The sequence below is a fragment of the Aspergillus foveolatus genome (genome assembly GCF_047715535.1).
Source record: "Aspergillus foveolatus strain CBS 279.81 unplaced genomic scaffold BDW70scaffold_16, whole genome shotgun sequence".
Classification (NCBI taxonomy): Eukaryota; Fungi; Ascomycota; class Eurotiomycetes; order Eurotiales; family Aspergillaceae; genus Aspergillus; species Aspergillus foveolatus.
In genome coordinates this window covers 434,125-459,193 of record NW_027396080.1, presented here as the reverse complement: position 1 = coordinate 459,193, position 25,069 = coordinate 434,125, and the positions used below count along the sequence as shown (strand labels likewise).

The following is a 25,069-nucleotide window of genomic DNA, read 5'->3' as shown; positions in this document are numbered from 1 at the left end:
TGGATGTTCAATACCCTCGTTCATAGAGACACTCCGAGTAAACCTGACGTAAAATGCGACTGACCGTTATTTCCTCATTATCAGCCAGTCTATATGGCAATCTTGCAGTTGCTGTTGGGGTTGGGCAAAGACATCTCCGTAAATAGAAAGCATTCATTGTGTTTGCTGGCTGTGAAAGAGAGCAGTCTGTTGACTTTATGTAGGTAACTTCGCAGCATGTCGCAGCGTAGAGCATTGACGTCCTTGACTTCTCGGGCAAGCAAGCTTGAGCTTGTCTCAGTAAAGTTTCGTCAGAGTTGTGTTCCATGGAGAAGATCTATCCCGACACCAAAGCTGCGATGATGTCACGTGAAGTAAGTAGCACGTGACTAGCTCTGGTCCAACCCGCGTCGCGTCCTCACCATGCTCAACCCTTTGAAACCATCTCTTTCACCAAAGCCACATTCGCAGTTTCTTCTTTTGCAGCCTGAAATGCGCTGCTTTGAATAAAATCTATCTATTTATTGCCATCTCCTGCCCCACTCAAACCGCGCCTCTTCCCTCCTCTCTCCCCAACCCAACCCTTTTGCCTCCGCGACAAACACTCCTTTTCCCCGAATCACTAGAATCTATCCATTGACGCCCCTCATCCTCACAATGGCCACCGACTACGCTAAGAAGACCAACGCTGAGCTCGTTGAGATCCTCAAGTCACGGAACCTCCCTCACACCGGCAAGAAGGCGGACATGGTTGCGCGCCTCCAGGAAGACGACAGCTCGAAAGCCGCTGCGCCCGCTCAAAACGAGAACGCGGATGATGTGATCGACTGGGAGGACGATGAAGTTCCTGCCGCAACCTCTACCACGACGACCAAAGCCGCCGAGACTGATCCTGCGGCTGCAGCTGTGGCTCCGGTCCCTGCTGAAGAGGCCGCCGCAGCCGCTCCCAAGGCGGAAGAGACCAAAACAGATGGCGCAAAATCGGAGGCGGGAGTAACCCAAGACAGTGCAAAGCCCTCAGGTACAGTAGTACCGACGGGCGCGGAGGAACAGGCAGCCCAACAGCCTACGGAGGAGAAGCCAGCACCTAACTTCGCTCTCGGTCTCTCTGTGACGGATTTAGAGGAAGAGCTGAAGAAGCGCAAGGCCCGCGCGGAGAAGTTCGGTATCACGGAGGAGTCGCAGGCTGCTATTGACGAGGCGGCGAAGAAGCTTGAGCGCGCTAAACGGTTCGGCACAGCGGGTGAAGCACCTGCTGTAGAGAGCGTGAGCCGGCTTGACCAGGCTCTGCCGGAGAGATCACGGAAGAGGGGTCGTGGTGAGAACGACCAGGGTGGCCGAGGCGGCAAGAAACGGAATCACAACGGGCGGAGCAACAACCAGCGCCAGCGTGGTCGCGGCCACAAAGGCCAGGGACAAGGTCAGAGCCAGAAGCATGGACAGGCCCAGAAGCCTGCTACGAATAACAGCGCGTCAAATGGCTGGAGTGAGAAGGATAAGGCGGCCATGGAGGCTCGGAAGAAACGCTTCGGCACCAGCGCGTGATTCTAACCTCTCTAAGCCCGTCTGCTTGACGCCTACCGCTATTATTCTCGGTTGATCTCCTACATTATGTTTTATATCGATTTATTACTGCTATGTTGTCAATCATATTCGGCGTTATGGGGCCACTTTGATATCCAGTTCTTTCGTTTGGGTTTATTTTCTGATATGGAAATGGGCGTCATAGTAACGGTGTGCCGTATTGCTCGTAGCCTGAGATTTTGGTTTCCAGAGAGTTAGTCGTATCCAGCAAGTCAGACCAACCTTTTTTTTCTCTAACTCTACCCAGTAGAGTGAAGTCAGCGTGAAGTTTGCGGCTGGGCTGTTAGGGCATAGTTCTGGGAAGCCCTATCATCATTTGCTAAATACCACTGAAACCATACCGAACTTGGACCTCTCCATCGAACAGGTCAGCATTTATGGTAGTACATTGAGACTTAGACCCATGGTCAGAAAACTAACAGGTAGAGCAGACAGTTATAGCTGATGATATGTGTAGCTCATTGTTTGGTGCATACTGCTTCCCAATACTCGCGGAGGGAGTTGTCCCTGCGAACGAATTAGCCTACACGCGGACGAGCTCAGGGAATGAGAGGTTGCGGCGATGAATTCGGAGTGGGCGAAGAGGACAATGAAGACCTCGTGGGGGCTACGGAGATAGTGAGACAGAACTTGACAATGCATCGGCGCTGCTGTAGAGGTGTTTGAGGCGGCATGTACTCCTCTATGGGGATCATTATGGCGATATCAGTATACATTTTGATCCAAAAAATTGTAGGAGATCGGGCCTAAGCCGACTGAAGCCTCGATAACTTTGGGATGGATGTACTCCAGCACATTTTCCACGCGGGTGTATCTGACGATGCTGGTCAGATCTTTGGTAATCTCTAGATTGTCGGAAAGGCAAGTAACATCGTCTTTTGCCTCCAATGTTGCGGCAAGAGATTCTCGCTCAGCTTGCGAAGCGCAGTAATGTTGCTCTAATTGACTGGGCATTCTGTCCGAGCTAAGCCTTGTTGATATTAACATGCTACTCTTCCATCTTCAGAGACTCGCACCGTGGCTCTTAGACAAGAAAGGAATAGTAGAGCAGTAACTACTCAATGAGAGCTAGGTATTCCCATCATAGAGCGAGTGCGCTTTGAAATAGTTGGAATAGTGGCTCATTTATCTGGTTTATCACGCTGCAAAGTAGCGTTGGGACAGAGGGGATTCATCCAGCTCACCAACTAAAGCGGCAACATTGAAGTCCAATGAGACTCGATAAATCATGTCGTATCCCCCGTGCTACTAAGTGGGTATTGGCCCGTCTTAAAAGTATTTCAACGGAGAAAAGCGATGACGAATGAATACCCGTGCGGCATTGATTTGATCAAAGACTTTATCACATTCAACTTTGCCCAGGAGGCTGAACTCCACTGCACTGTTGTCATGTTAGCGGTACGAGTCACGAGGCCATGGAGGCACGGGCACAGCTGAACTGCGGCGCGGCAGCGGTTCCTGCAGCAAACCCGATCGACGCGCGGGCTGCAGCTTCATTGACGCGACTCCTTGCATTCCACTCCGTATCCGGGTCTCACTGAACGTAGAGAAAACACACCAGGAAGATTTACCACAGGGACTGACTGACGCTATCCTCCGAACTGGGGTCCGAGGCTGCTGATTGGCTTCGGTGGCTGAAATGAACAACCCCTGTCATTCCCCAGCAAACGGTTTGACTTACCGCCGTCTCCACTTGAATACTCCGGCGTCGCCATGACCGTTCTTTTTTTCTTGACGAATCGCTTTGCTGAAGTGGCATTTTGGCCATCGAGCTAAAACTAGGGCTGCAATGATTCGCGCCTGTTGGCCGCTCAGGTGTAGGCGCAAGGCTCAGCGGCAGTTTAGCGGCGGATCTGGACCCACGGCTCAGGCCATCGAGCAGCGACCACAGAACGGCCGAGCGTCAAGATCTGGTATTTCCAGTTGCCCCGGATCCAAATGCCAACCGTTAAGAACCAGAGTGCGACTCTGTTTGGTTCACGGCCCGTTCCAACGTAACTTTGCGCGGAGGTCTCAGCTTCAAGAAAGTCACAATGCCGGGAATGCCCCTCCAAGCCCGTCACTGGTCAAGGCCACACTTCTCAGCATTCACCTTATCTGTGACAGGACAAATCCCCTTCGTCCAATCTGGGCTCGCGATAGCCGGTCACTTGTGTTGGCTGTGCAATGAAGCGTTCGGACTCGGAGCGCACCTTCTACAGGCCTCGCTTCAATTGTTTATCGTCAGGGCTATTTCCACTGAGCAACGAAAGTTAATTGTTAGCAAGAGAGTCTCGAGTGTCCAATAATTCCGGTGTAGAAATCCCACTTAGCTGTCCAGAGTCGAAATTTTGTAGTACTGCGCCCTGCTCGTAAATGCATTGCGAGTGGTGGGGCAAATATGGCTTATTTTGGGAATCCGGGCGAACCAACTGGAAACATATGCGAAATAATGCGAGAAACTCGAAACCGACTTGATGCATTGCTAATAGCCAGTTGGGGTACATAGCCTCTCATACGTACTCTGTACGTCGAGTTCGGTGTCGCCGGTGGTGATCGGCCGTGGTCAGTGACCAGTAAGTGCAGTGGCCAGCACCTGACCGACTGCTGACTTTGCTGTACTGCCAGAAAGATCTCCAGCAGCCTAGGGGCAAATTTTCGACTCTACATCAAATCAGACCATTCTGATCCAGCAACACTACTGGCCAAAGAGAGCTCTAAGCTACTGCATATTTCCTCTGCCCATCAAACTATCAAAGCGGTTTGTCTCTACCATCAGCTAGTGGAGATTCTGATATTGTTCCTCTGTTTTGCCTATGGTCGTTCTGCTTAAGCCGTCTCTGCGCTATCTTCCGCCACTCGCCCCGGCTTCAACCTGTCACCTTCCTCGCACGGCCCAACCGCTTCCAAAGCCGGTCATACCGCGTCCTTTTGAGTTGATGTGAGATTCGTACCTGTCGTCGCTTGCAAATATTGAGAAGAGTGGGTCAACTTGCCTTCATCCCGTTACTCACCAGTTTTATCGACCAACGGCGTCTGGCTGCCGTTGACCCTTTTACCCCTCGAGAGATAGCTGAAATTGATACTGCAAAGACGAATGTGCAGCATCTTCACCAATGATTGCCTTCGTCACACAAATATCGAATGCGAGACCGGCGTCGATCTCGCACATCGCGCCAGGATCCCTCATGGTCGTCTTTAGATGGATCGCTCCCCTGCGAATGGGGAACTGAATTCCCCACTAGACCCAGAGGCCCCAGCAGGGTTGAAATTTTAGCGCGAGGCACGTTCTCACGTTGAAAAAGGCTCAGAATCCAGATCTATCGCGAGTCAGGACTGCCGCAATCGCATCTCTCACACCTTTCTACTCTCGTTTATTTTGCGTTGTTACACGCACAGCTTAAGCCCCTCGGTATACCCATTCCTTTTCGAATTTAGGCGTGGCCTGAAAGTATATGCGACTCTGACGTGGTCGTGCAGGCCCAGCTCGGATCTATTTCGCCTTCTTAGCCACAGCGGACCTGCCTGTGGCGGAGCGCCTGCATATCTCGCACTATATCGCTTGGGCATGTACATCTTGTCGCCTATTTCTTGTTTCCTTTGCCTTGTCATGATCGAGCTGCAGCTTCATATCTAACTAGCTGCCTCATTTTATTTTTTTCGCGACGTCATCTATATTCTGTTGGAGAGGCTGGTTTCCTTTTCTACTCAACGAAGTCTGTGGTTGCATTCTTCCGTCTTTACAAGCTTAGATCTACATCGCTCGCGCGAACCACACTTTTCCAGTCCCATACTTGCAGATACACCCACCATATCCATGTTTGCTAGGAGCTAAGTGTGCTCCTTTTTTTCTCGCATAACCGACAATGCTCACTGGACAATTGTTTCCAGTTTCTTCATAACATAGCTATTCAACTCAAGACGGAATGATTCTACCTTCACACTATCCCGCGCCACGTTCTGATCGATATCCGGGAGACTGGAGCTGGAAGTTGGAGTTAGCGTCGCACGATGTCGTACAAGTCTGATGGTGGCCGTATACCCCGGCTGAGAGAGTTGGGGCATCGATCTCGAAACGCCTCGACACCAACGATCGCCACCATGCCGAGCGATTATGGGTCGGCGAATTCATCATACTCAGGGCCACAGATCCCAAGACTGGCGATGCGCCCAACAAAATCCAGAAGGGCGGCGTCGATGTCGGAAGCAGAACAGATCCGCCCAATCGTTGCACAGTCAAACTTCGTCCTCTCCTCGGATCCTCGTCCGTACATGGCCCCCCGAGCACCCACGCACCCACCGGATTCCTACTCCACGTTGAATCAGCACGTGCACCGAACCCTGCATACTCCTGTCGTACCTCAGACCCCTATCGACAACCGCCCGCCAGCCCAAACTCGGCCACGAAATGTTTTACGGAGAAAGGCGCCTACCATAGGTCAGCAAAACGCCAATAGCAAGCTTCAGGCGGACTCGATGCGGCCCAGTGGTTTGAATGTGATTATTCCGAGTACTACCGCTTCGGATCGCTATCAATCCAGTTCATCGCAGTCTTCCAGTCGGACAGAATTAGCCAGGGATTCTCGGTCGCCGATGCTTTCTTCTGATAAAGCTACGACTGTGTCGGTGGAGCAGAAGGTACATAACGGCCCTAAGGAGCTGGCGAGTCTTCGGACCACTATCAATACTCGGGACCTTGCTCCTTCCACTCCTATATTCCCTTCAGCTAGCACGCCATCGACAAGATATTCTGGGTCGCCCGGCGTTTGGAGTAGAACGTCTGCGTCCACCCCCGCTTCCTTGTCATCATGTTCTCCTGGAATTACTCAACCTATGAAGGTGGGTACTCGATTAAGACAGCCCAGTCCCTCACATACCAGACTACCGATCTTTTCGCCCCAGGCGCAGAAGCCAGGACTCCCAAGTAGCCCAGCAGTTGGAAAGTCTCCTCAACTGGCCCAAGGCGAGGAATCGACTACTTCACTACTTAACCACCGTCGCGAAGATGCCGCTCAAACATCTGATAATGCGAGTGTGCCGCCTTTGGTGCCTAGTCAACTGCCTAGGAGTACGTCAATACTATCCGGAATCCCGAGGCAAACCAAAAAAGATCCAGATGCCTCCAAGGCGGAGAGAATACATGCCGGGCCAATATCCACCTCAGGTATTGCTCTCGGAAACCGGACCATACCCAGGCCATCGGTTAGAATTCCAGTTAGGCCGAGCAGAGAAGGAACCGATCAATTAGACGTGGAACCCTCTCCAGTAGTGAAAACAAACATCCCTCCTCGGGCGATAAAGGGTCATAAACGGCGCATATCCACGGAAAGCTCCCACGGGCTAGTCAGCAACCAGTCAGCAGCTACATCTGTTGATTCTCTCAATTCTGTGACTTCATCTCGAATTCGCAGCCCAACTTCACCTGAATCGGCATGGAAGCCATCAAAAACGCTATCCAAGTTGCCTAAAGCCTCGTCTGCGGACCCAAGCCCTGAAAGGACTAGGAGATTTGGGATTTTCCCTAAGAAATCGAAACCGGACTTGGATGCTCGTTTAAACGAAAATAGACCTGCGCGGAAGGGTCCAGCTGCTGGAACGGGTCATGAGGGCTACGGAAAGTATGCGCAGCGGGGTCGCAAGGCCAGTATCAGCAGTCCCAGTGGCTCGAGAGCAAGGTCAACGAGTACAGCCAAGTCTGTTTCTAGTAAGGCTAGTAGCCGAAGCCGAACGGACACCGAACTCGACGATTTCCTCCTCGCGCGCCTGGAACCAGTGTATCTTAACGGTGGGGGTATGGACGGCGCAGCTCTGTCACGGACTCAAAGTGAGCAAAGCACAAGCGCTTTCAGTACAAAGTCTGCGCCTGCTCCTGTTCATGATCCGGTCCTGTCTACTGGTTTTGATTACAAGTTTTCCGCAGCTGCGAAATGTACAACTGAGCCTAAAGAATTTCGCAGGGATCCTTCTAGTCCGGCAGCCAACGCCGTGTCCAGCAACCGCACCAAAGTTCCAACCCTAGCTAATCCTGAGAGAGCTAAAAGTCGACCTTATACCCGCCCTACTCGAACTCCGTCACTGAAAAAAGACTCAGAAGCGTCTACGCGGCATGCCCACTCACCTGGTGAGATGAAGAAGCCCTCTAAGCTGGGACTCAATATGAAATGGCCATTTTTTCAGAAAGACTGGGAGCCAGAAGCTTCTGATTCCCAGCACAGGGCTCCTGCATCCAAGTTGCCGGCTCAAGTTGCTACCCTCAAAAGTCGCCGCCCACCTGCCCATTATGCGTTGGTCGATACTGATTCTGATCCATTGGAGGAGATTTTCCATAATCTTGAAGATTCTCTACCCACGGGAGAAACGGAAGACGAGGACACACCGCCAGTGGAAGTTTCGGAGCACCTGAAGATCAGGAAGCCGTCTGTCCTACTTCCATCTCCGCCAAAGCTACATGATGAATTCGCCATGAAACGACCAGCCCCACCCACTGTTGATAGATCCAAAGAAGCCTCTCCGGAAGAAGCCGCCGCACTCAAGCAGCAAATGACTCCAGAAAGGCGCTCGAGTCGATTAGCGCCTGTAGGACGAATCCCGCGTGTTGTTTCCAGGCGAGACAGGCAGCATAAACCAGCCTTGCAGTCTTTCTCCAGGCCGTTTAGTGTGGCTGAGTCTCCTTCAATGACTGTTTCGGCCCCTGGCCAGTCACGCGGCTTCTCCAGCCCCGACCGAAATGCCTTAGTCCCAGATCCTGGATTGCACATGAAAGCAGGAGTGGGATTCGACCTGACCTCGCCGTTCAGCGACCTTATGAAAGGTAGTGCCTTGGACTTTCTTGCCGGCCCTTACTCCAACAATGAGTTCTTAGCGTTCTCACCTCCTCGGAAAGACTCCATATTCTCGACTTCAAGTGAGTCTGAGAGCCTCGCTGCCATCACTGCTGTAGTCCCTGGACCCGAGTCAGATCTTATGGAAGATGAGATATGGGGTGAATACGACGAATTCATTGACCACGTTCTCTCGCCGGAGACTCCCAGCCTCCCATCCTCTCGGGTTCAAGAAAGTAGGGAAAAGATTGAGCCAGCTGCAAGGGCGAGTCGTGCTCTCCAAGCTGGGCTCAACAGTAACCTCTCTGTGCCTATAACGTCACCCCAACAGCCAACAGTTTCTCTGACGCCAGCATCGCCTGAAGGAAGCGTCAACTCGATACACTTACGCCGCTCCAAAATCGCTAATGCACTTCACTCGTCTCTAAGCCCGACTTCCCAACCATCGGTGAGTGATATGATGGCTCGTTTTCGGGGCGACCACCAAGTGCGCAATGATAACTTCAACTCGGATGTGCACGCGCCTGCAATCACTGCTGAGCAACCACAGTCCAGCCTTCATAACTCTCCGGTTCTAGACCCATCGCCAAGCTTCGAGAACTGTCGCCAGCGGAACACCATCCTGTTTGACATTGCCGAACGTGATCGCGAAGGCCCCACAGCCCAGACTAACATTCGGTCAGGATCTTTAATGACTAGTCGCTGGTTGTCTTTTGGGAGAGTTCTCTTTAGCCCCGCACACAACCACGTTAAAGAAGGGGAGCATGTTAGGATTCTTGTGGTTGATGGGCTTGCAAACGATGATTGGTCGTTCTACTGTGCTTTGACATACCCAAATGCGGACGTCTACTGTCTTCACGAAGGACCTACGCCAACAGCGTCAACGCACCCAGCAGCCTGGCAACCCCCGTCAAACCACCATACAATACATCACGCCAGTCTCGAGAACCCAGTGCCATTTCCCAAGGGCTTCTTTGCTGCCACTGTCTTGCGCTTTCCCGCCGCTTGCTCCGAGCGCGCCCAGAACAACATCATTTCGGAGTGCAAACGCGTCCTCCGCCCAGGTGGCTATCTAGAAATGAGCATCCTTGATCTGGACATGGTGAACATGGGAATACGCACCCGTCGAGCAGTCCGAAAACTCAAGGAAACAATGTACCTTTTCGACGCCAGTATAAGCCTCAAGCCAGCTAGCGACAATATCCAAAAACTAGTCGGCCTCCACGGCTTTGATAATCTCCACCGCTGCATGGTTCGCATTCCGGCCGCGGGCATGATCGTCCGCTCTTCCGCTTCTTCTTCATCAACGGCCTCCTCCAACCCATCCACCCTGACTACCACCGCCATTGCATCCTCCACGGCTTTGTCCGCTACATCTGGCTCCTCGGCAGGCCACCGCTCCAACACAAATTCGCACGGGAAGTCGTCATCCAACGACACCGTCCTCTCCCTTGGAGATCTTCTTTCTGACCCCTCGCCGTCTCCGTCAAACGACGAGTCCATTCGGAAGATCGTCGCGCGCGTCGGCCGCTGGTGGTACACTCGCTGCTATGAAAGTCCCGTCTTGCCAAATGGCGATGTCGACCGCAGTATCTGGGCCGACAAGAAGATCCTTCGCGAGTGTCAGCGACGAGGAACGGGGTTTCGGTTGTTGATTGCTTATACGCAGAAGCCGAGCGAGAAACGCCGGACAGCAAGTGTTTGACGTCTCCACTTGCCATGACATATTATGATGATGACCGATGAGTAACGACATTTATGCTACATTATTTAATTGTTTAATGCTTTGTACCAGTGGAGATGTTTATTTCTCCCTGTTTTTTTTCTCCATTTGCATGAGTTTGCGTTATGGCCTTGTCACGCTTTGCTTCTTTTCTATATACGGTGGCTGTATGAACAATTCCCCTCTGCGCTTTGATTTGACTATATTCTTATGATGCACATGTACTTCATTCTCCTACCATGAAGCTGGATCTTTGGGTGGATATTGTTTTTCGTTCCTGTTGTCTATGTTTTCACCTTCATTTTTTATTTTTTATTTTTTTCTCCTTTCATCTCTCCAGACCAAGACTGAAGCCAGCAATGGCACTATCACGCATTAGATGAAGGATTAATATGGTATATAACGGCCGCAATAACATACATAATGATCAATCTTTCCTCTGGATAGTAGTGCAGAATCACGCCGCATAACTCACCCTTCGAATCCAGCAACCTTCTCAACCCCGTCCGTCTCCCCTACAAGCTTTAAAACCCTCATTTTAAACCGGTCCCGCTCCGCATTTACGATCTCTAGTTCCTCCTCGAGCTGATTCACCTAGCCGACCCCGCGTTGGCGGTACCTCTGTCTCTTTCCTGTGGAGTCTCTCTTGTCATTTCGTCTGTGTCTGTCCCTCAAATCCTACTAAGGTCTGGGAGTTTGCATTCATCTTCAGAAGAATATTCTTCATAGAGATACCACTGAATCTTTTTCGCACTTTGCTTCCTTGTCAACACTTCGATCCTCTTCCCCAAGCTACCAGATGCTCCAACATTCCAGCCATGCACGTGACAAAACAATGGCCCCTCTTGATCGACAGTCTCACGAGCCATTCAGACGGCCAACTCCAGCATCATGACGGGCGTTTGGATCATCACGGCCCTGATGTACGTGGTGGCCAGCGCATCTTCGCTGCAGCTCCTACCACCAACACCTGTCTTTAGTGACCATGACCGCGTCGGGAACAAGGCCTGGGAGGCCTCAGCCAGCTGCAAGAGAATCTACATCGACGCGGATTTTGCCGCCAGGAAGGACACAGATGGGTTGACCCTCATTCCTCCAAGCGGTCATGACTTCGCCGAGGTCTTCAAGGAAGACCTCAACCATATCACCGGCTTCAACTGGTCCCTCGAGACTGTCGAGTCGCTGCCAGCCACTGCCGATGCCAACGGTGCCATCCTCCTCGGCGCCTTCACGGGTGACGGCGCGTCTATGACATACGAAAACGGTGTGTCTACATCCGAAGGCTATGAGCTAGACATCTCGCCCTCGGCCGTGTTCATTGGAGGCACCGGCGCAAGAGGCATGTGGTGGGGGACTCGGACCGTCCTACAGATGCTTCTGATCAGGAACAATAGGCTCCCGACTGGCCGGTTGTCTGATGCGCCAGCCTATGCCACCCGTGGGTATATGCTTGATGCCGGACGCAAATGGTACACCAAAGAGTTCCTCAAAGAGATGTGCAGTTACGCATCGTTTTTCAAAATGAGCGAGTTCCACTACCACCTTAGCGACAATTACCCGCTCAACCGTGGCCGGAATGAGACCTGGCAGGACGTCTACTCACATTTCAGTCTGCTGCCCGAGGATGAGTCCCTGCTGGGCATCGTACATGGCCGCGAGAATGAGACGCTCTCGCGCGAAGACTACGGCGACTTACAGAAACACTGTGCAAGACGCGGTATTGCGGTAATTCCCGAGATCGAAGCTCCCGGTCACTGTCTCTACGTGACCAAGTGGAAGCCGGAGCTTGCACTTGAGAAACGCGACCTGCTCAACCTCTCGCACCCGAGCACTATCCCCACTATCCAGCGTATCTGGGCCGAGTTCCTGCCCTGGTTCGATATAAAGGAGGTTCATGTAGGTGCTGACGAGTATGACTCCAGCGTAGCAGACGACTACATCGGTTTCGTCAACGAGATGGCCAACTTCATCTCATCAACTGCAGGCAAAAACATCCGCATCTGGGGCACTTTCATGGAAGATCCAGAAGATAAGAGTCTCCGTATTAATCCAGACATTACCATCCAGCACTGGCAGTACGGTCAGTCAGATCCACTCAAACTTATCGACCAGGGCCACCACATTATCAACTCCCAAGACTGGTGGGCTTACATGAGCATCAAGAATGACCACATGCCCATCGTTCCGGCTCCGTATCCGCAGTTCTTCAACGAGTCGCGTATTCTCAATTTCGCTGACCAGCCTTTGTGGCAATGGACGCCGGCCGATTTGAACAATGTCAACACCACAGAGCAGCCACTGCCCGATGAGCCGCTACTTAAGGGCGCCGTGATGGCTGCGTGGAATGACAACGGGCCTGATGCGTCAACCAAACTTGAGATGTACTACGCCATGCGCAGGGGTATTGCTCTGGTTGGTGCCCGTTCGTGGAGTGGTAGCCGGGGGCCTGAAGTGCAACCGAAGACCTTAGACGCCAGCATCGACTTTTTCTCGCCGCTCGCCCCAGCTCAGAATCTGGACCGCGTCATTCCTGTCTCTGGGAATGGCAGTGATGGTCTTCTTGTCTCCTGGACGCGACCTCATAGCAGTACCGATAGCAACCACATCAAACTTGGCAAGGGCAGCAAGGGCATAAATTACACCTGCACCCTGAAGGCCACCGGGTCCTTTACACTCTCCAGCAAAGACAACACTCTCTCCCTCGACCACGAAGGGACTCTGTTTTTCAAGGAAGATGGCTACATCTACCCACTCCGCTCTGTAACAATCGAAGATGCCCTCGAGCTAGACCCCGGTCACCCCGGCCGTATCTGGGTTAACACCTCGTCGACCCACGAGCCGGTCACTATCGACGCTTCCGTTTCATACCCGGTAACCATCACCATAGCCACGGATGTTGAGCATGGCGCGGTAGTCTGGCTTGATGGACAGCTGGTCGGCCGCTTCGAAGTCTTTGTGTATGGTGGCAGGAATACCGAGTTCAGTTGGAGCCAAATGGCGTTTGTGGCGCCGCTTGAGGATGTTTGGGGAAAGGGCTTGGTGGGCTTGAAAGTGGAGGGGAGGAACTTGTTTGAGTACGTTTAAGGCTCTCAGTCGGGGTGATTATTGCGTAAGACCTGGATTTTCATGTTTAACTTGGGCACATCTGGATACAATTCCGACTGGTGATGAGACTCCTTTGCGCACTGCAACAGCAGCATGCTAGCTCATAGATGAGGCTCAGCATCCACATAGCACACATAGTAGTACCCGTTGGGAAACAAGTCTTCATCTCCCGGCCTACGATATACAGCTTCAGAGTCTAGAGATGGCCAGTGCTTGATATAACTCTTCGACTCGCCGGACGTTACAACCGAACTGCCAGCTGCTTACTGAAAAAGAGGATATAGAAAAGACTCGCATTGGGAGCGAATCTGTCCCACAATTGTCACATCCTATTTCTACTGCTTCTCAACTGGAACGCGGTCTACTGTTCTGGATGGGAGATCTATCTCGAAGGAAAGAGACGAGTTCAAGAGATTCCAGGTTATTTCAAATCTGCATACTCACACTACCAGCAGCAGTTTAAGCGGGTAGGGTGTTAATGTAGAAAACCCTAGATACAGAAAGTGTAGCATTGTAAGCCTTCTCGATGCCAAAACCCTTAGCCCTAGGCCCTCGACCTCTGCTTTTCCATTCCCCTATGATTGCCACGCCCAACAGTGAACTTTCATAAGGTCCTCAGACTAATCGTTTTTTAAACACAGTCGTCGGTCACTGGGGGCTACAACACATGTTATGAGCTTTCAAAAGTAGTTTAGCCTGAGAGTATATAATGACGATAATAGAGGCTATCCTGCGGGCAGGCCTTCAGCTACATTTACCTATCTGGTCAAACCCTGGACCGCTTATCCGGGGCGTTCTAAAAGAAGCTAATGCCGAGCCTTGTCCCTGCAAAAATACCTGTGAGAGATGAAGAAGGTACTAAGTATATCAAATGGCATCTCCTTTCAAAGCTGACGCTCCTTCGAAAAGAGATGTAGACAGAAAAGAGAGAAGAGTGGGCTTCCCAAATGAATACCTAAGTAGCCGCCCAAACCCACGTCAATGTCAGATTCTTGATGATAACTGTAGGGATATAGTTGTATGTAAACGTGTCCAAAGGGGTAACGATTCCATCATATCAGCAGGGTTAGTTGTTGACTGCACTCTCCCGATATAGATACACAGTTGGCTTTTTTGGACTGGCGTGATCGTCTCACTGCTAAACTTGTGGGATGAACGCTCGGTGGAGGTTGTAGATTTCTGTGCATATCATAGCCAGCGCTTCGTACTGGGTAAAGGACGGGAAAAAGAAGTGCTTGTATCGGGAGAGGGGGGTATCATTAATACTGTAGCTGTCGGAGGATATTGGAGTGCGTAAGGACCGACTTAACTACCAGTTAATATCTATGGTGTTGCCGTATAGCAATCTAGGAGTGTGTTCAGAGGCCAGGGATGCTTATACGGAAGAGGTGCAACGGGATAGTCGTCCAGGGGCAGGCAGGTGCCTATATAAAACGCGGAAAGGAATCTCTTTAGAGCGCAGGTTAATTACCTAGTATGACAGCCGGAGATCATACGGACAGTGTATGGACACTACACCTGTACGTCGCCAGTACGGAGGTATATCATCGTAAAGTGATGATATGTTAGGCAAGTCTTTGGCCGGCTTGGTAAACAAGCGCTTTCACAGAGATGCAACAGTGATATATTCTTTCGGGAAAAAAATAGAAATCATAAGGGTTATTGTTGCCTGCTCATCCACCATCAACCGAGAGGGAGAACTCACTGCCCGGCATCCTCCTCTATGCACCGAGGTTCAGCTGCTCCAACGCTGGACTGGAGACTAGGTCATCACAAGACTCATCAAACAATTTCTGGTACCTTTGTCGATAATATAGCTGTATAATATTCGACACGAGCTCATCGGTATGTAGAGCAGTGCGCTGTCAGCCGGTCTGTACCCCGCAAGTAATGTATATCCTTCCATGTGTATAGCAAGCCACGTTGGATTGTACTGAGTTAAACCGCAGGGGGCTGTATGTACCCCGCTTGCGCCTCATCGACATGCTGTCCCAGGTCCCAACCCTGGACAGGGAAACTATTCACAGGACATTCCCTCAGGAGAACTGGCTATCATGACCAGGATGTTGGTATGTGCTTCGCCACGGCCAGGCCACGCCACGCAAAGAAATCCGGCCGTCAGAGGAGAGGGGGGTTGATCGCGCTCGGATCTGTGTCGTTTTCCGCCTGGCGCTATCCATTATTTTGTTCAACCGCCAGCCAGCAGAATGGTGAGTTTCAGTGGCGGTGGCATTCGTGTTGTCAACAAGGGCGACAAGCGCCGTGCTAATGGAGGGTATCTCGGGTAATAAAGTTTAGAGGCGATCAGAGTTTGAGGGGCGCTGCGCTTAGAAATAATCGTGAAGACCGACCAGAAGCCGACTGAAGGCCGGATCTTAGAGGGCTTGATGCTGCTTGAGTTCGTAGACTTCGAAGGCGGGGTGGCAAGTCGCAGACCAGCCGTATGAAACAATTTGGCTCGATTTGCAATATGTTGTATATGAAGTGATCCCGTTGATCCGCAAGGAATATTGATTCACGTATAGTCCAGGATGATTCGAAATGAAGCCCAAGAGTGCCGTTGTTATTCCCCGACGCTGTGACAAGTCTCATTCGAGCCCTCGGCGACTCTTCCTCGATGATTGCTGGGTCTGTGGGCATGTACATGCATACATAGCGCCTCGAGCTCTCACGTTAAAACAGCACCGTTATCGAGCTTTGGCCTCAGCGGGCTGCAGTGGCTGCATGTCAATGTCAGTTCGCGGCACTAAATTAGGCCCGTAAGCTTCGAGCCCCACTGTTAATGCGCCATTGTCTGCACTGCACGGCCTGGCGTGGTCTGGACGAATGTTTAGCGTCTCGTTGCTCTCCTCTCGCACTGTCTGGCCGAGTGGGCCCGCTCATTGGAACCTGGATTGTACGGCGGCGCGCCATGGCTGTTTCGGCATACAATTATAGATTTCAGTCCTCGGACCTCCTCGCTTTAGATGCCGGATCCGACTGTCGCCTTCCTATTCGCACGGTCGCTAGTGCTCCAGCGGCTGCCAGCCCGGCCATTAGGCAAGTCAGATGGTCAGAGTGGCCGAGAACTCGCAGATGCCTTGCATAGAAGCCGAACTTTGTTCCAAACGAATGCCAGCGGGTCTCTCACAATCTGTTGCGGGCGCTGTGTTGCATCGTGTATGATCTCCACCAGCGGCTTGTAGTGTTTTCACTAGGACGAGTACTCCGCTATTGAGTCTTGCGACAAAAGAGTAGAGGCAGTGCATGCTTCGTGCATCACAGTGACAGTCAGCATAGCCGCCCCATTACAGAGGCAGTGCCAGGTGGACCAGAGGGTTTCTAGGTAGTCGACCAGACTTGTACTAACAACCCATTTTATGTGAAGAAGCGGAGAATTGCCTGGTCTACTGATAAGGGATATGGACCAGCAAATCCTGTGCATGCAAGAACACAATCCCCATGGGGATTTCGCTCCACAGCTAGATAAACCTGCCGCAGATGGTCGTCTAAGCTGCCATCGTCTGAGCAGCGCAATGGCACGTATTTCCTTGATTAGAGATTCATCTCCGGCCTTGTGCAGTATCGCGTTGTACCTTATCCACCTCGGCTCTCGTCTGACATCGTACTAGTAGCGCCTCCTTCGTAGGATGAATTCCGAGCTGTAGGTCAGATTCTCGGCTCAGCGAAGCTGAGTTGACCGCTTCTTCAACATAAAGTTAGAGCCAGAAGCCGGCGGTAGTGATGGTAGAGTCTCCCGGACCGGAAAAGGTAATCCGAGTATAGAGCTCGAAGCGCCGGCTATGGCCGCTCAGTCGATCTAGAAGCATGAGGGCACGAATCATCCGCTCGGGCGCTTGGGTCGTTCGACATAAGAAGTCTTCAGGGGATAATTGAGGATAGTGTCGGGAGGTTATCGATGACGACTACTATCTGGTCCGTGCTGAGGTGTCAGGAGACGAGCTTTGACAACGCAGAAACTGAACATGGCAGGGGTCTATCACTAAGAACGCCGCAAGACTGAAGAGGGGAGATGAGTTTCAAGGGGCAGCTTGCCCCTCACGTCTATAATCCGAGTTTCACACGCCTAGAACAACTTACCAGCAATTTTATACAATCCTTAACAAGTTGTCCAAGCTTGCGACGCACTTAGGTGAACGGCCTAGGTTGACCTCGCCTTCTCGCCGCCGTCAGCGTCTTGAGTGGCAAGAGGTACAGTGGTTTACATATGAATGATATTATATCCACAGTCCAGGATGGCCGGGGCGCCAGTACCCGATGCAATAGCACTGGTAATAAGATGTAGGGATGCATGGGCTCGATGAGACTCTTCCCTGTCATCCGGGCTCATTGACTAGGGCAAGGGTCATGATTGGCCAGAATGCTACTACAGCGGCTAGCATGCGATGGTGTTTGATCGGGGCGCACCGGTACTGATAATGTCCTTCTTCATTCAGCAAAGAGAACGGCCACATCTAGCGAAACTTCCCTTGGCAAGCAGTGGTTGATATTAGAAGTGGGTCATATCTTCGCTTCGGTAGCATTGAGCCTTGGTTTCATTAGACAAATCGGATTCCCAGTGGCAAAACAAAAATGCAATGTTGTGTCACTATCCAGGGGAACCAATGCTACTATCTCCAGTTCGGTGGAGAGCAACCGAGTAGCAGATGATAAAATCTTAGGGTCTGATAAGAGCTGCATGCGTGAGACAAGCGTCCGTCCTCGGTTTGAAATTGGGACGATGCAGCGTGCAGTAAACCACGATCCAAGCGTTGATCTCGACGCAAATCTATCCTCCGAATTCCGGAAGAAAGTGCAATTGACGAAGAAGGCACTCTTGTCTACTATCGGGTCCACAGACGCTGGGATAGATCGGAAGAAGCTGAGTTCTCGAGAACACTTCGTGATAAGTTTCGACTACGTCCGAGATATATTCAATTCTTCGACAGGATACAGAAAAGCGTGTCCAGATGCCGGGCTCGATACTGTTACACAGCAGAGTACGGGAAGGTAAGGACAGAATAGGTGTTCCTCGCGACACCGGGCCATGATGGCGTGTTAGGGTTCTTGGTGATAGAGATCTGCTTGGGCTGCTTAGTCTCGACTCCCAGCCTGGAGGGAGCGAACCTATGTCTATGCTTCAACTCGCGAAACCGAAAGCATCGGGTCACTCGTGGTCATGGTCGGTAGTCCTTGGGAAAATCTTCTTCATGTCTGCGCTTGCAATCGAGCTCAACGAATCACTGACAGGCCGTTATCGGTTGGTGGCCATAAAATTTGTCCGCTCAGAAGCTAAAAGGGATACACTACCTCTTTGCCCAGTCAATTCTGTCTCGAGAATGGCTTGGGAAGCAATGATTGGTTAACGGCAGTGTAACCACCTATCAGGAGCGTTGTCTGTGCAGGTATCATGGGTCAGTCCATGACGTTGAGTGGAGGGGAGCTTGAGCGCCGTACAGTCCCTCGTTTGTGAAGACGTTGGGGAGACTGACTTCGTGACGTCATCCATCCCCGTTTCCTTGGAAGGAAGGCGCCATTAATATTGCTGAGACAGCAGTGTTCCTGTCTCAAATGACAAGAGTTGTCAGCGCCGGTAGGTATGCCGACCGGGTTATCACTCTCATACTGCTAGTCATTCATAAGTCGATCCCCAGAGAGAGTAGATAAGCTTGTTTGCGCCAGTGGAAACTTCACGGCCGAGCCATGAAGCTCAGACCTCAGTCAAAGACCTGGGGTACAGACTCAATAGACCACCTCAGGCTCCGAATATCGCGGCAGTCTACATGCCGTCGCATACACCCTTTACCTGCGACTAGAACAGTATGAGGACTGCTGATCGTACGCCATGGCCCGCGCCCCACGATAGGAGCCCCGTTTCTGCATCGCGAGCGCATCTGTGGCATCAAAGAGAAAGAGCTCAACATTCCTTTTCGAGTTAATGACTGTTGACGGCCTCCTTGACGGCTCCTAACTCGGGTCTTGAGCCGACGGATGTGCATCTGCATTTATTACCTCGACGGATTGACTGATGCAGGAGACTCCAAAACCCTGCACTCCGTTCACTACAACGGCGGTTGTCTACCAGAATGTACAATATATCCTGGATTTGAAATTGGATGTATCACTACGATGCATCGCGATCCATGATTCAGCGATGCTGGAGCTGATAGATAAATATCTGTCCAAAATCTCATCATCCCCAAACAATGCTGTGTTTGGACGGGAGGCGCTAAAGATTCAAGGATGAAGGTCTGCTCAGCGTAGAGTCTAGACGCCTTTAGCCTGGAATTCTGGAGGTACCAGTGGGTCGAAGAGTGGAGACTCCAATGAGCCCACAGTAATCGCAAACTGAACCCTCCCTGTCATGACGGGTGCTTGGGAATTTGAAAGTGGCCAGGCACCCGGCTGGTTCGGGAGGGAGGGAAGGGGGGGAGGAGCAAAAGAGGGGAGGGGAGGGGAGGGGAGGAGAGCATGGGCCAAACTTGTCTCTCGTCCATCAGAGCGACCATCAATATTAAAGCTTCCAATACATTTCCGGAGACCGAATGCCTGCAACCTGTAGTTAGAAAACTGGTGCAAGATGATGCTATTCCCAGATCTGAGAGGCGGGAATGCGAAAAGCAAAGTCGGCCTAAAAAGGCCTCTAGAGAGAAAATCCAGAGAAAAAAAAAAAAACTTGAAAAAGACGACGCACAGCTGCCTTGATTCCTGGACAGCAGCGGTTTTAGACTCCGAGGATCTAGTCCCGACCCGGTTAGCCTTCATTGTTCCCAGACATGCACGATTGCAAAAGTGCAGACTCCAGACTCAGAGTGGACCAGCCAGAATGCCCCGGGGGGCCGGAGATGCAGCCATGAAGATCACCTGGCTACCTCGCCAGTACCTCGACGCCCTGCATGGGATAAGGGAGCAGAGAGGTAGAGAAGTAGAAGCAATGCACTCTTTTGCTTTTCGTCGCGATATCGGAGAGACAGTATGCAGTTCAAGCTCACCGCTGGAACGGCCAGAGTTTTCAAGGCTGGGGGTAAGCTCGCTAAATGGACGAAACTCGATGGAATCGATGAATCGATGAATCGACGAATTCGACGAAGCCAGCGAATGGTGAATGTTCCGAGGAGTTGCGCACTGCAAGGCAGAAGTCGAACGAGAGTAGACTATATCAGAGATTTTCAAAGTCTCAGCTCATTGCTCAACGTGCAGTGGGATCGTGCGATCGGGAGGCGAAAGCATACCGTGGTTGTACAGTCATACCTGGTCTTGACCACTGGGCCGCCGCTTTGGGGGGCCCGGGGGCGTTGGATGGCTTGATGGGTAGGGATCGTCCCACCGTCCCAGACCGTTCGATCGCCTAATTTAAGTTGGCTAGTATCAGACCAGCCGCCGAAATGAAAAAAAAATATCAGAATCTCGAAATGGCTGACCGGGCCATCGCGGCCATCGCGGCCATCGGCGCCATCGGCGCCATCGTCGTTCAGATACCTTGGTAGTCTTGACCTTCCAAAGCTGTCGTGAGTGTTCGTTGTGTTCCTTAGTTGGCGTTAGCTGGCCATAGCGGCCTCGGGCGGTGGGAAGAGTTCAAAGAACCTCAGTAGCGTTCCAGACATTCAACGGTACGGACGGTACGAGACGGCAGTACAGTCGTAGTTCCAAGAAATAGGCTCCAAGGCTGGGATTCTAGACTGCTGGGTCTGCGAAGCTACCATGAGGCCAATGCGACCATGGATGGAAGAGATAATAACAATACATAATCATCATGGCAAGATTTGCCCCTCACGAGCTTGGAAGCAAAAATTTCCTTGCCGCCGGTCAGATCCTCTCCGGATTCGCATTCGCCTTATCATCAGTCAATTAGAGTCAGTGCGTGCATGCAGCTCCAAGGGCGGGTCCAACGAGGTTACTGGCAGGTTTAGTCTCTTATACTACCACATTGACACAGAAAATGACGATTATTGCATATTACTATATATGCGATTAATCCTGTTATTAATTGCCGCCATTATTTCTTCCTACAACGGTACTCTCTTGAGAGTATATACCTGCTTCTGCTACTCAGCGCCCCATCCTCCTTTCCTCTCCTCTTCCACCCCACTCCGGCATCCTCTGTCTGGAAACCTGGGTCCCTTTATCTACGGTCTCCTCCCGTATCGCCCGTTCCTTGATTTTGGCCTCTTATCGATCCCGTCATCACATCACCACTGACCACCAACCATCAAGGCTGATATTCATTTCTCATTTCTCATCTCTCACCTCTCATTACTCATTACTCATTCTTCATTTCTCTTTCTTCTTCTTCGTGGTCTCCTGCTGCTGCTTCTTCCCGCCTCACCTTGACTATTCTGGGGTCTGATGTTCCCATGTCGTATATGAAAGGTATGGTTCATCTGGTTCCAGCACGTTTCCTGTGCTCTGCCGCTCCAGCCGTCGCACCGGTCACTTTCCACCGTCCTCATTGAGCTTCACTTTCTCCCCTTTCGTGCTTTGCCTGGTGTGACAGGCGCTGTGTCGTGGTACCTGGGTCTTCTCAGCTGCCTGCCTATCGTAGTCTTCCAGAATCCCTCCACTGCGCCTTCCTGTTTCGTCTGGACCACCGGACCTTGCTGCTCCATTGAAGCTTCAACGCAACGCTTACCTCCGTGGATGCGTACAGTGCTTTACTGCTTCGCTTCTGTTGTCTGAACTTGCGTGGACATCTGTGAGCCTTTGCAACCATCGCCACTGTCCGTTGTTTCGTGCAACCCACACCCTGCTGGATTATCGGCTAACCTAAGTACCAGACTTTATTTACAGACACATCGCCTGGCTTCAATTGATCTCTTGATTACTTCATCTTTTTCCAACGAAGCTAGCTTCTCATCTCGTATCCAGACCCTTTTGTCGTCAGCCGCTACTTGTGTTCCTCTGCACAAGACCGGCCGGATGCCATACACTGCGCCGTTGAAGACGTCGCCTTCTACGCTGCATGTTGAACATTCTGACCTGACCACCCCTCCATCACCAAGCTCACCCAACGTGGCCGACCCGGATGCAGGCAACTTAAACAACCTCCCATCTTACTCTTCCGCCTCCTATGTCCGTCGGCACCGGCGGTCTCCATCTAACAGCAAGTCATTTGTTTTCCCGGCACCTGACAGCAGCTTCGAACAAAGCCGGAACACAGATGTCTATGCTAGCCTTAGGCAGTCGCCTTCGCCTGTGAACGAGGGGCCAATCCCCCCTGGAGCTCTCTTGTCGCCTCCGGAGTCTGGCCAGAACTCTAGTGATGAAGAGTCGAGCAGCCCAGCAAGGGATGTACTGAATCTGGAGGAATTGGAGGCGGCTGTGCGGTCAATAGAGCAAAGGCGAAGTGTGTCTCCTGAAAGAAACCCTTCAGAGGATATGCTTCCGGCAAGAAGTGAGGAACAGACGGGAGCTTCCCCAGCGAGACCTCGCCGTCCTTCTCTGACCCACGATAATCGCCCTATCTCTCGCTCTCGGTCATTTGTCGAAAAATCAGCCCACCGGAACCAAGAGGAGGCGGTCACCAGTTCTCCAGAGGACAGTGATCGTGATGTTGACCCTGAACCAAGATTACCAATGGTGCGCAAGAAGTCTGGGGAGCTTGTTAGGCCCGCATTACGCCCATCATCTCGTCGACGGCCGTCTAGCATGCCTGGGACTCCGACATATTCCAAGGCGGTCCACTTCGATGCTCAGTTGGAGCATATCCGCCATTTCTTGCAGCTTGACAAGCCCCAAGCCGTCAGTGCCGGTTCATCACCGGTGGAGGATTTGGAAGCAGACTCCGAATACCCATTCCATTCCGAGTCGTCGAGCCATCCTGCTTTTGAATGGGGACTTCGGCTATCTAACTTTCCTCATAAACCACCATCTCACCCGCATCCACGTGTTCGCCTTGAGCGCCTGTTTCTTTCGACAGACAAGCACTCTCTGGTTGGCCAAGTGGTGGTCGCTAACCTCGCTTATCAGAAACATGTTGCAGCCCGCTTCACGTTTGATAACTGGAGAACCACCTCGGAAGTAACGGCGGAGTACAGCCATGATGCTCGACGAAAGCAGCTACACGATGGTTACGATCGATTCATGTTTCATATTAGGCTTGATGAACAGACAAACCTGGATAAGAAAGACATGTTTGTCTGTATCCGGTATAATGTGAATGGCCAGGAGTTTTGGGACAACAATGAGACGAGGAACTATCAGGTCAATTTCACCAAGATTCCCAAGCCGAAGGCTCAAACCCAGGATACGCCTCGCGCACGTCCTCGACCGAATCTGCCTCGAAGCAGGAGTTTCACTGGATCTGGTAGTCGCCCTCTATCAATGCCTTCATCTCTAAAGGATTTTTCCGACATGCATCGGTACATATCGTTCGGTCCTCCTCTCAACGATCGAAAGGAGAAACCCGTTGATGACGATGATGTGCCTCACGATTCTGAGAGCCCTGTCCCTATACGCCGCGACAAGCAGTCGCATCAGGTCTTTGGCAACCGCTATGATTTCGAGTCGTCGCTATCCGCCGCTATCCGTAAGAAACCAGAACATGACCGCACAATGTTGACCACCCGAGCCAAGTCTGGAGCCCCTGCGCCGCGGGCTGATGCACGAAGTATATCGCCTGTCCTCCAGCTCGCTCAAGCGAGCCCTGAGAAGCCATCTTCGATGCTGTCAAGCAAGCCAAACCGCGAATCCTCTGTGTATCAAGAACTTGTGGATCGATACTGCTTCTTTGGTTCTCCAGCCTCATCCCCAAAACTTAGTCACCCGCTCAAAGTCAATGACTCTGGGCCCGCCACCAGTTCATCTTCGCCGTCGTCACCACCAAGCTATTCCCCAAACGAGAGTGTAGCTGAAGGGTCACGAAGTCTACCAGCGTCTCCGCCAACCTACTCATATAATTATTTCGAGCCCATGCAAGAAAGACTCTTCAAAGAAACGCAAACGCCCGCGATGATAAGCGGATGAGCCACTGCTACCGCTAATTCACTCTATCCGTTACGTGTTATTGCTCCAGTTCGTCTCCGAGGTGGGCAATACTACGCCCGCATTTCGTTGTAATTTCAGTTCGAGCTTGTCGAGTTGCCCAAGCCACCTTACTTGGTAAACCGCATTTGTATCGTTGCTTGCGTCGGGAGTGGGTTGCTGCTGCATAGCATGCAACCGCTATCTTTTACGCATCTTGCTTCATCCGTGCAGTTCTACTTTTTTTTTCTCTGTTGCGCATTCGGCTAGAACCTCTGCGATGCACCATAAACCGCGAGGCGCCAGTCTTTTGCCTTTGTATTGTTTACCTAATTTCATGTCTTATGAGATGGCTTGCGGCACACTGGACATTTATCGTGCGACGTTTAGTTGCAGCCAACGCAATTATCTAAAGTGATTGGCTCACCCATGATGATATTGTTCGTGGGTGTTTCCTTTATTTCTTACTTAGCATTATCCGAATCTCGCTCTGTTTCCGTTGTGGATGCATTTGGCCAGGCAGGTTTCTCAACGGCGTGCGTTGTCTGAGACTCATTCCATGTTCAAAAGCCAAAGTCTGGTTGTTAATTTAGTCTGCTGATTTGTTCTATGCATGGCGTTAGGAGGTTTTTGTCCGTTCCTTTACGGTATTTATCTTGCTCGTTTTCTTAGGGAAGCGTTCGGTCGTTTAACTGTATTTACGGTTCATCTCATGGGAGTTTTGGGATCATATCAATTGCGACAGATCGCAATCACAACACAGAAACAGACTGATTGAATCATCTTCCAATAATTTTTATTTTTTCCAATAGTCTCTGTAGATGGTAAAGAAATTGAGTATGATGCATCCACAGTACTTGTCAAATTGATGTTCCTGGTCACATGACCTCCCGCACCCCCCCCGGGCCGGCTGCGATCCAAACGCCCCAAACGCCCGCAC

At 51.5% G+C, this 25,069-nt stretch overlaps 5 protein-coding genes across 5 annotated transcripts; all 5 read left to right on the top strand.

Moving 5' to 3' along the window:
- Positions 1 to 636: 636 nt before the first annotated feature.
- BDW70DRAFT_158856 (SAP domain-containing protein) lies at positions 637 to 1,524 on the top strand (the record flags this gene model as incomplete). The annotated part of the gene is made up of 1 exon (XM_073740594.1): positions 637 to 1,524. The coding sequence occupies one exon, from the start codon at positions 637 to 639 to the stop codon at positions 1,522 to 1,524; it is 888 nt and encodes a 295-aa protein (XP_073597345.1).
- A 3,310-nt stretch (positions 1,525 to 4,834) lies between these two features.
- Positions 4,835 to 10,729, top strand: BDW70DRAFT_133969 (uncharacterized protein). The gene is made up of 2 exons (XM_073736412.1): positions 4,835 to 4,954; positions 5,023 to 10,729. The coding sequence occupies exon 2, from the start codon at positions 5,554 to 5,556 to the stop codon at positions 10,066 to 10,068; it is 4,515 nt and encodes a 1,504-aa protein (XP_073597344.1). The 5' UTR covers positions 4,835 to 4,954; positions 5,023 to 5,553; the 3' UTR covers positions 10,069 to 10,729.
- Positions 10,730 to 10,977: 248 nt separating this feature from the next.
- On the top strand, positions 10,978 to 13,412 carry BDW70DRAFT_166953 (beta-N-acetylhexosaminidase; the record flags this gene model as incomplete). The annotated part of the gene is made up of 2 exons (XM_073742124.1): positions 10,978 to 11,009; positions 11,067 to 13,412. 2 exons carry the CDS (start codon positions 10,978 to 10,980, stop codon positions 13,168 to 13,170), a joined length of 2,136 nt encoding a protein of 711 aa, XP_073597343.1. The 3' UTR covers positions 13,171 to 13,412.
- Positions 13,413 to 20,584: 7,172 nt separating this feature from the next.
- Positions 20,585 to 21,838, top strand: BDW70DRAFT_28956 (uncharacterized protein). The gene is made up of 2 exons (XM_073743700.1): positions 20,585 to 21,540; positions 21,818 to 21,838. Exon 1 carries the CDS (start codon positions 20,872 to 20,874, stop codon positions 21,367 to 21,369), a length of 498 nt encoding a protein of 165 aa, XP_073597342.1. The 5' UTR covers positions 20,585 to 20,871; the 3' UTR covers positions 21,370 to 21,540; positions 21,818 to 21,838.
- Positions 21,826 to 24,147, top strand: BDW70DRAFT_28909 (protein phosphatase regulator GAC1). The gene is made up of 2 exons (XM_073743699.1): positions 21,826 to 21,862; positions 21,945 to 24,147. The coding sequence occupies exon 2, from the start codon at positions 22,087 to 22,089 to the stop codon at positions 24,130 to 24,132; it is 2,046 nt and encodes a 681-aa protein (XP_073597341.1). The 5' UTR covers positions 21,826 to 21,862; positions 21,945 to 22,086; the 3' UTR covers positions 24,133 to 24,147.
- The last annotated feature ends 922 nt before the right edge of the window (positions 24,148 to 25,069 follow it).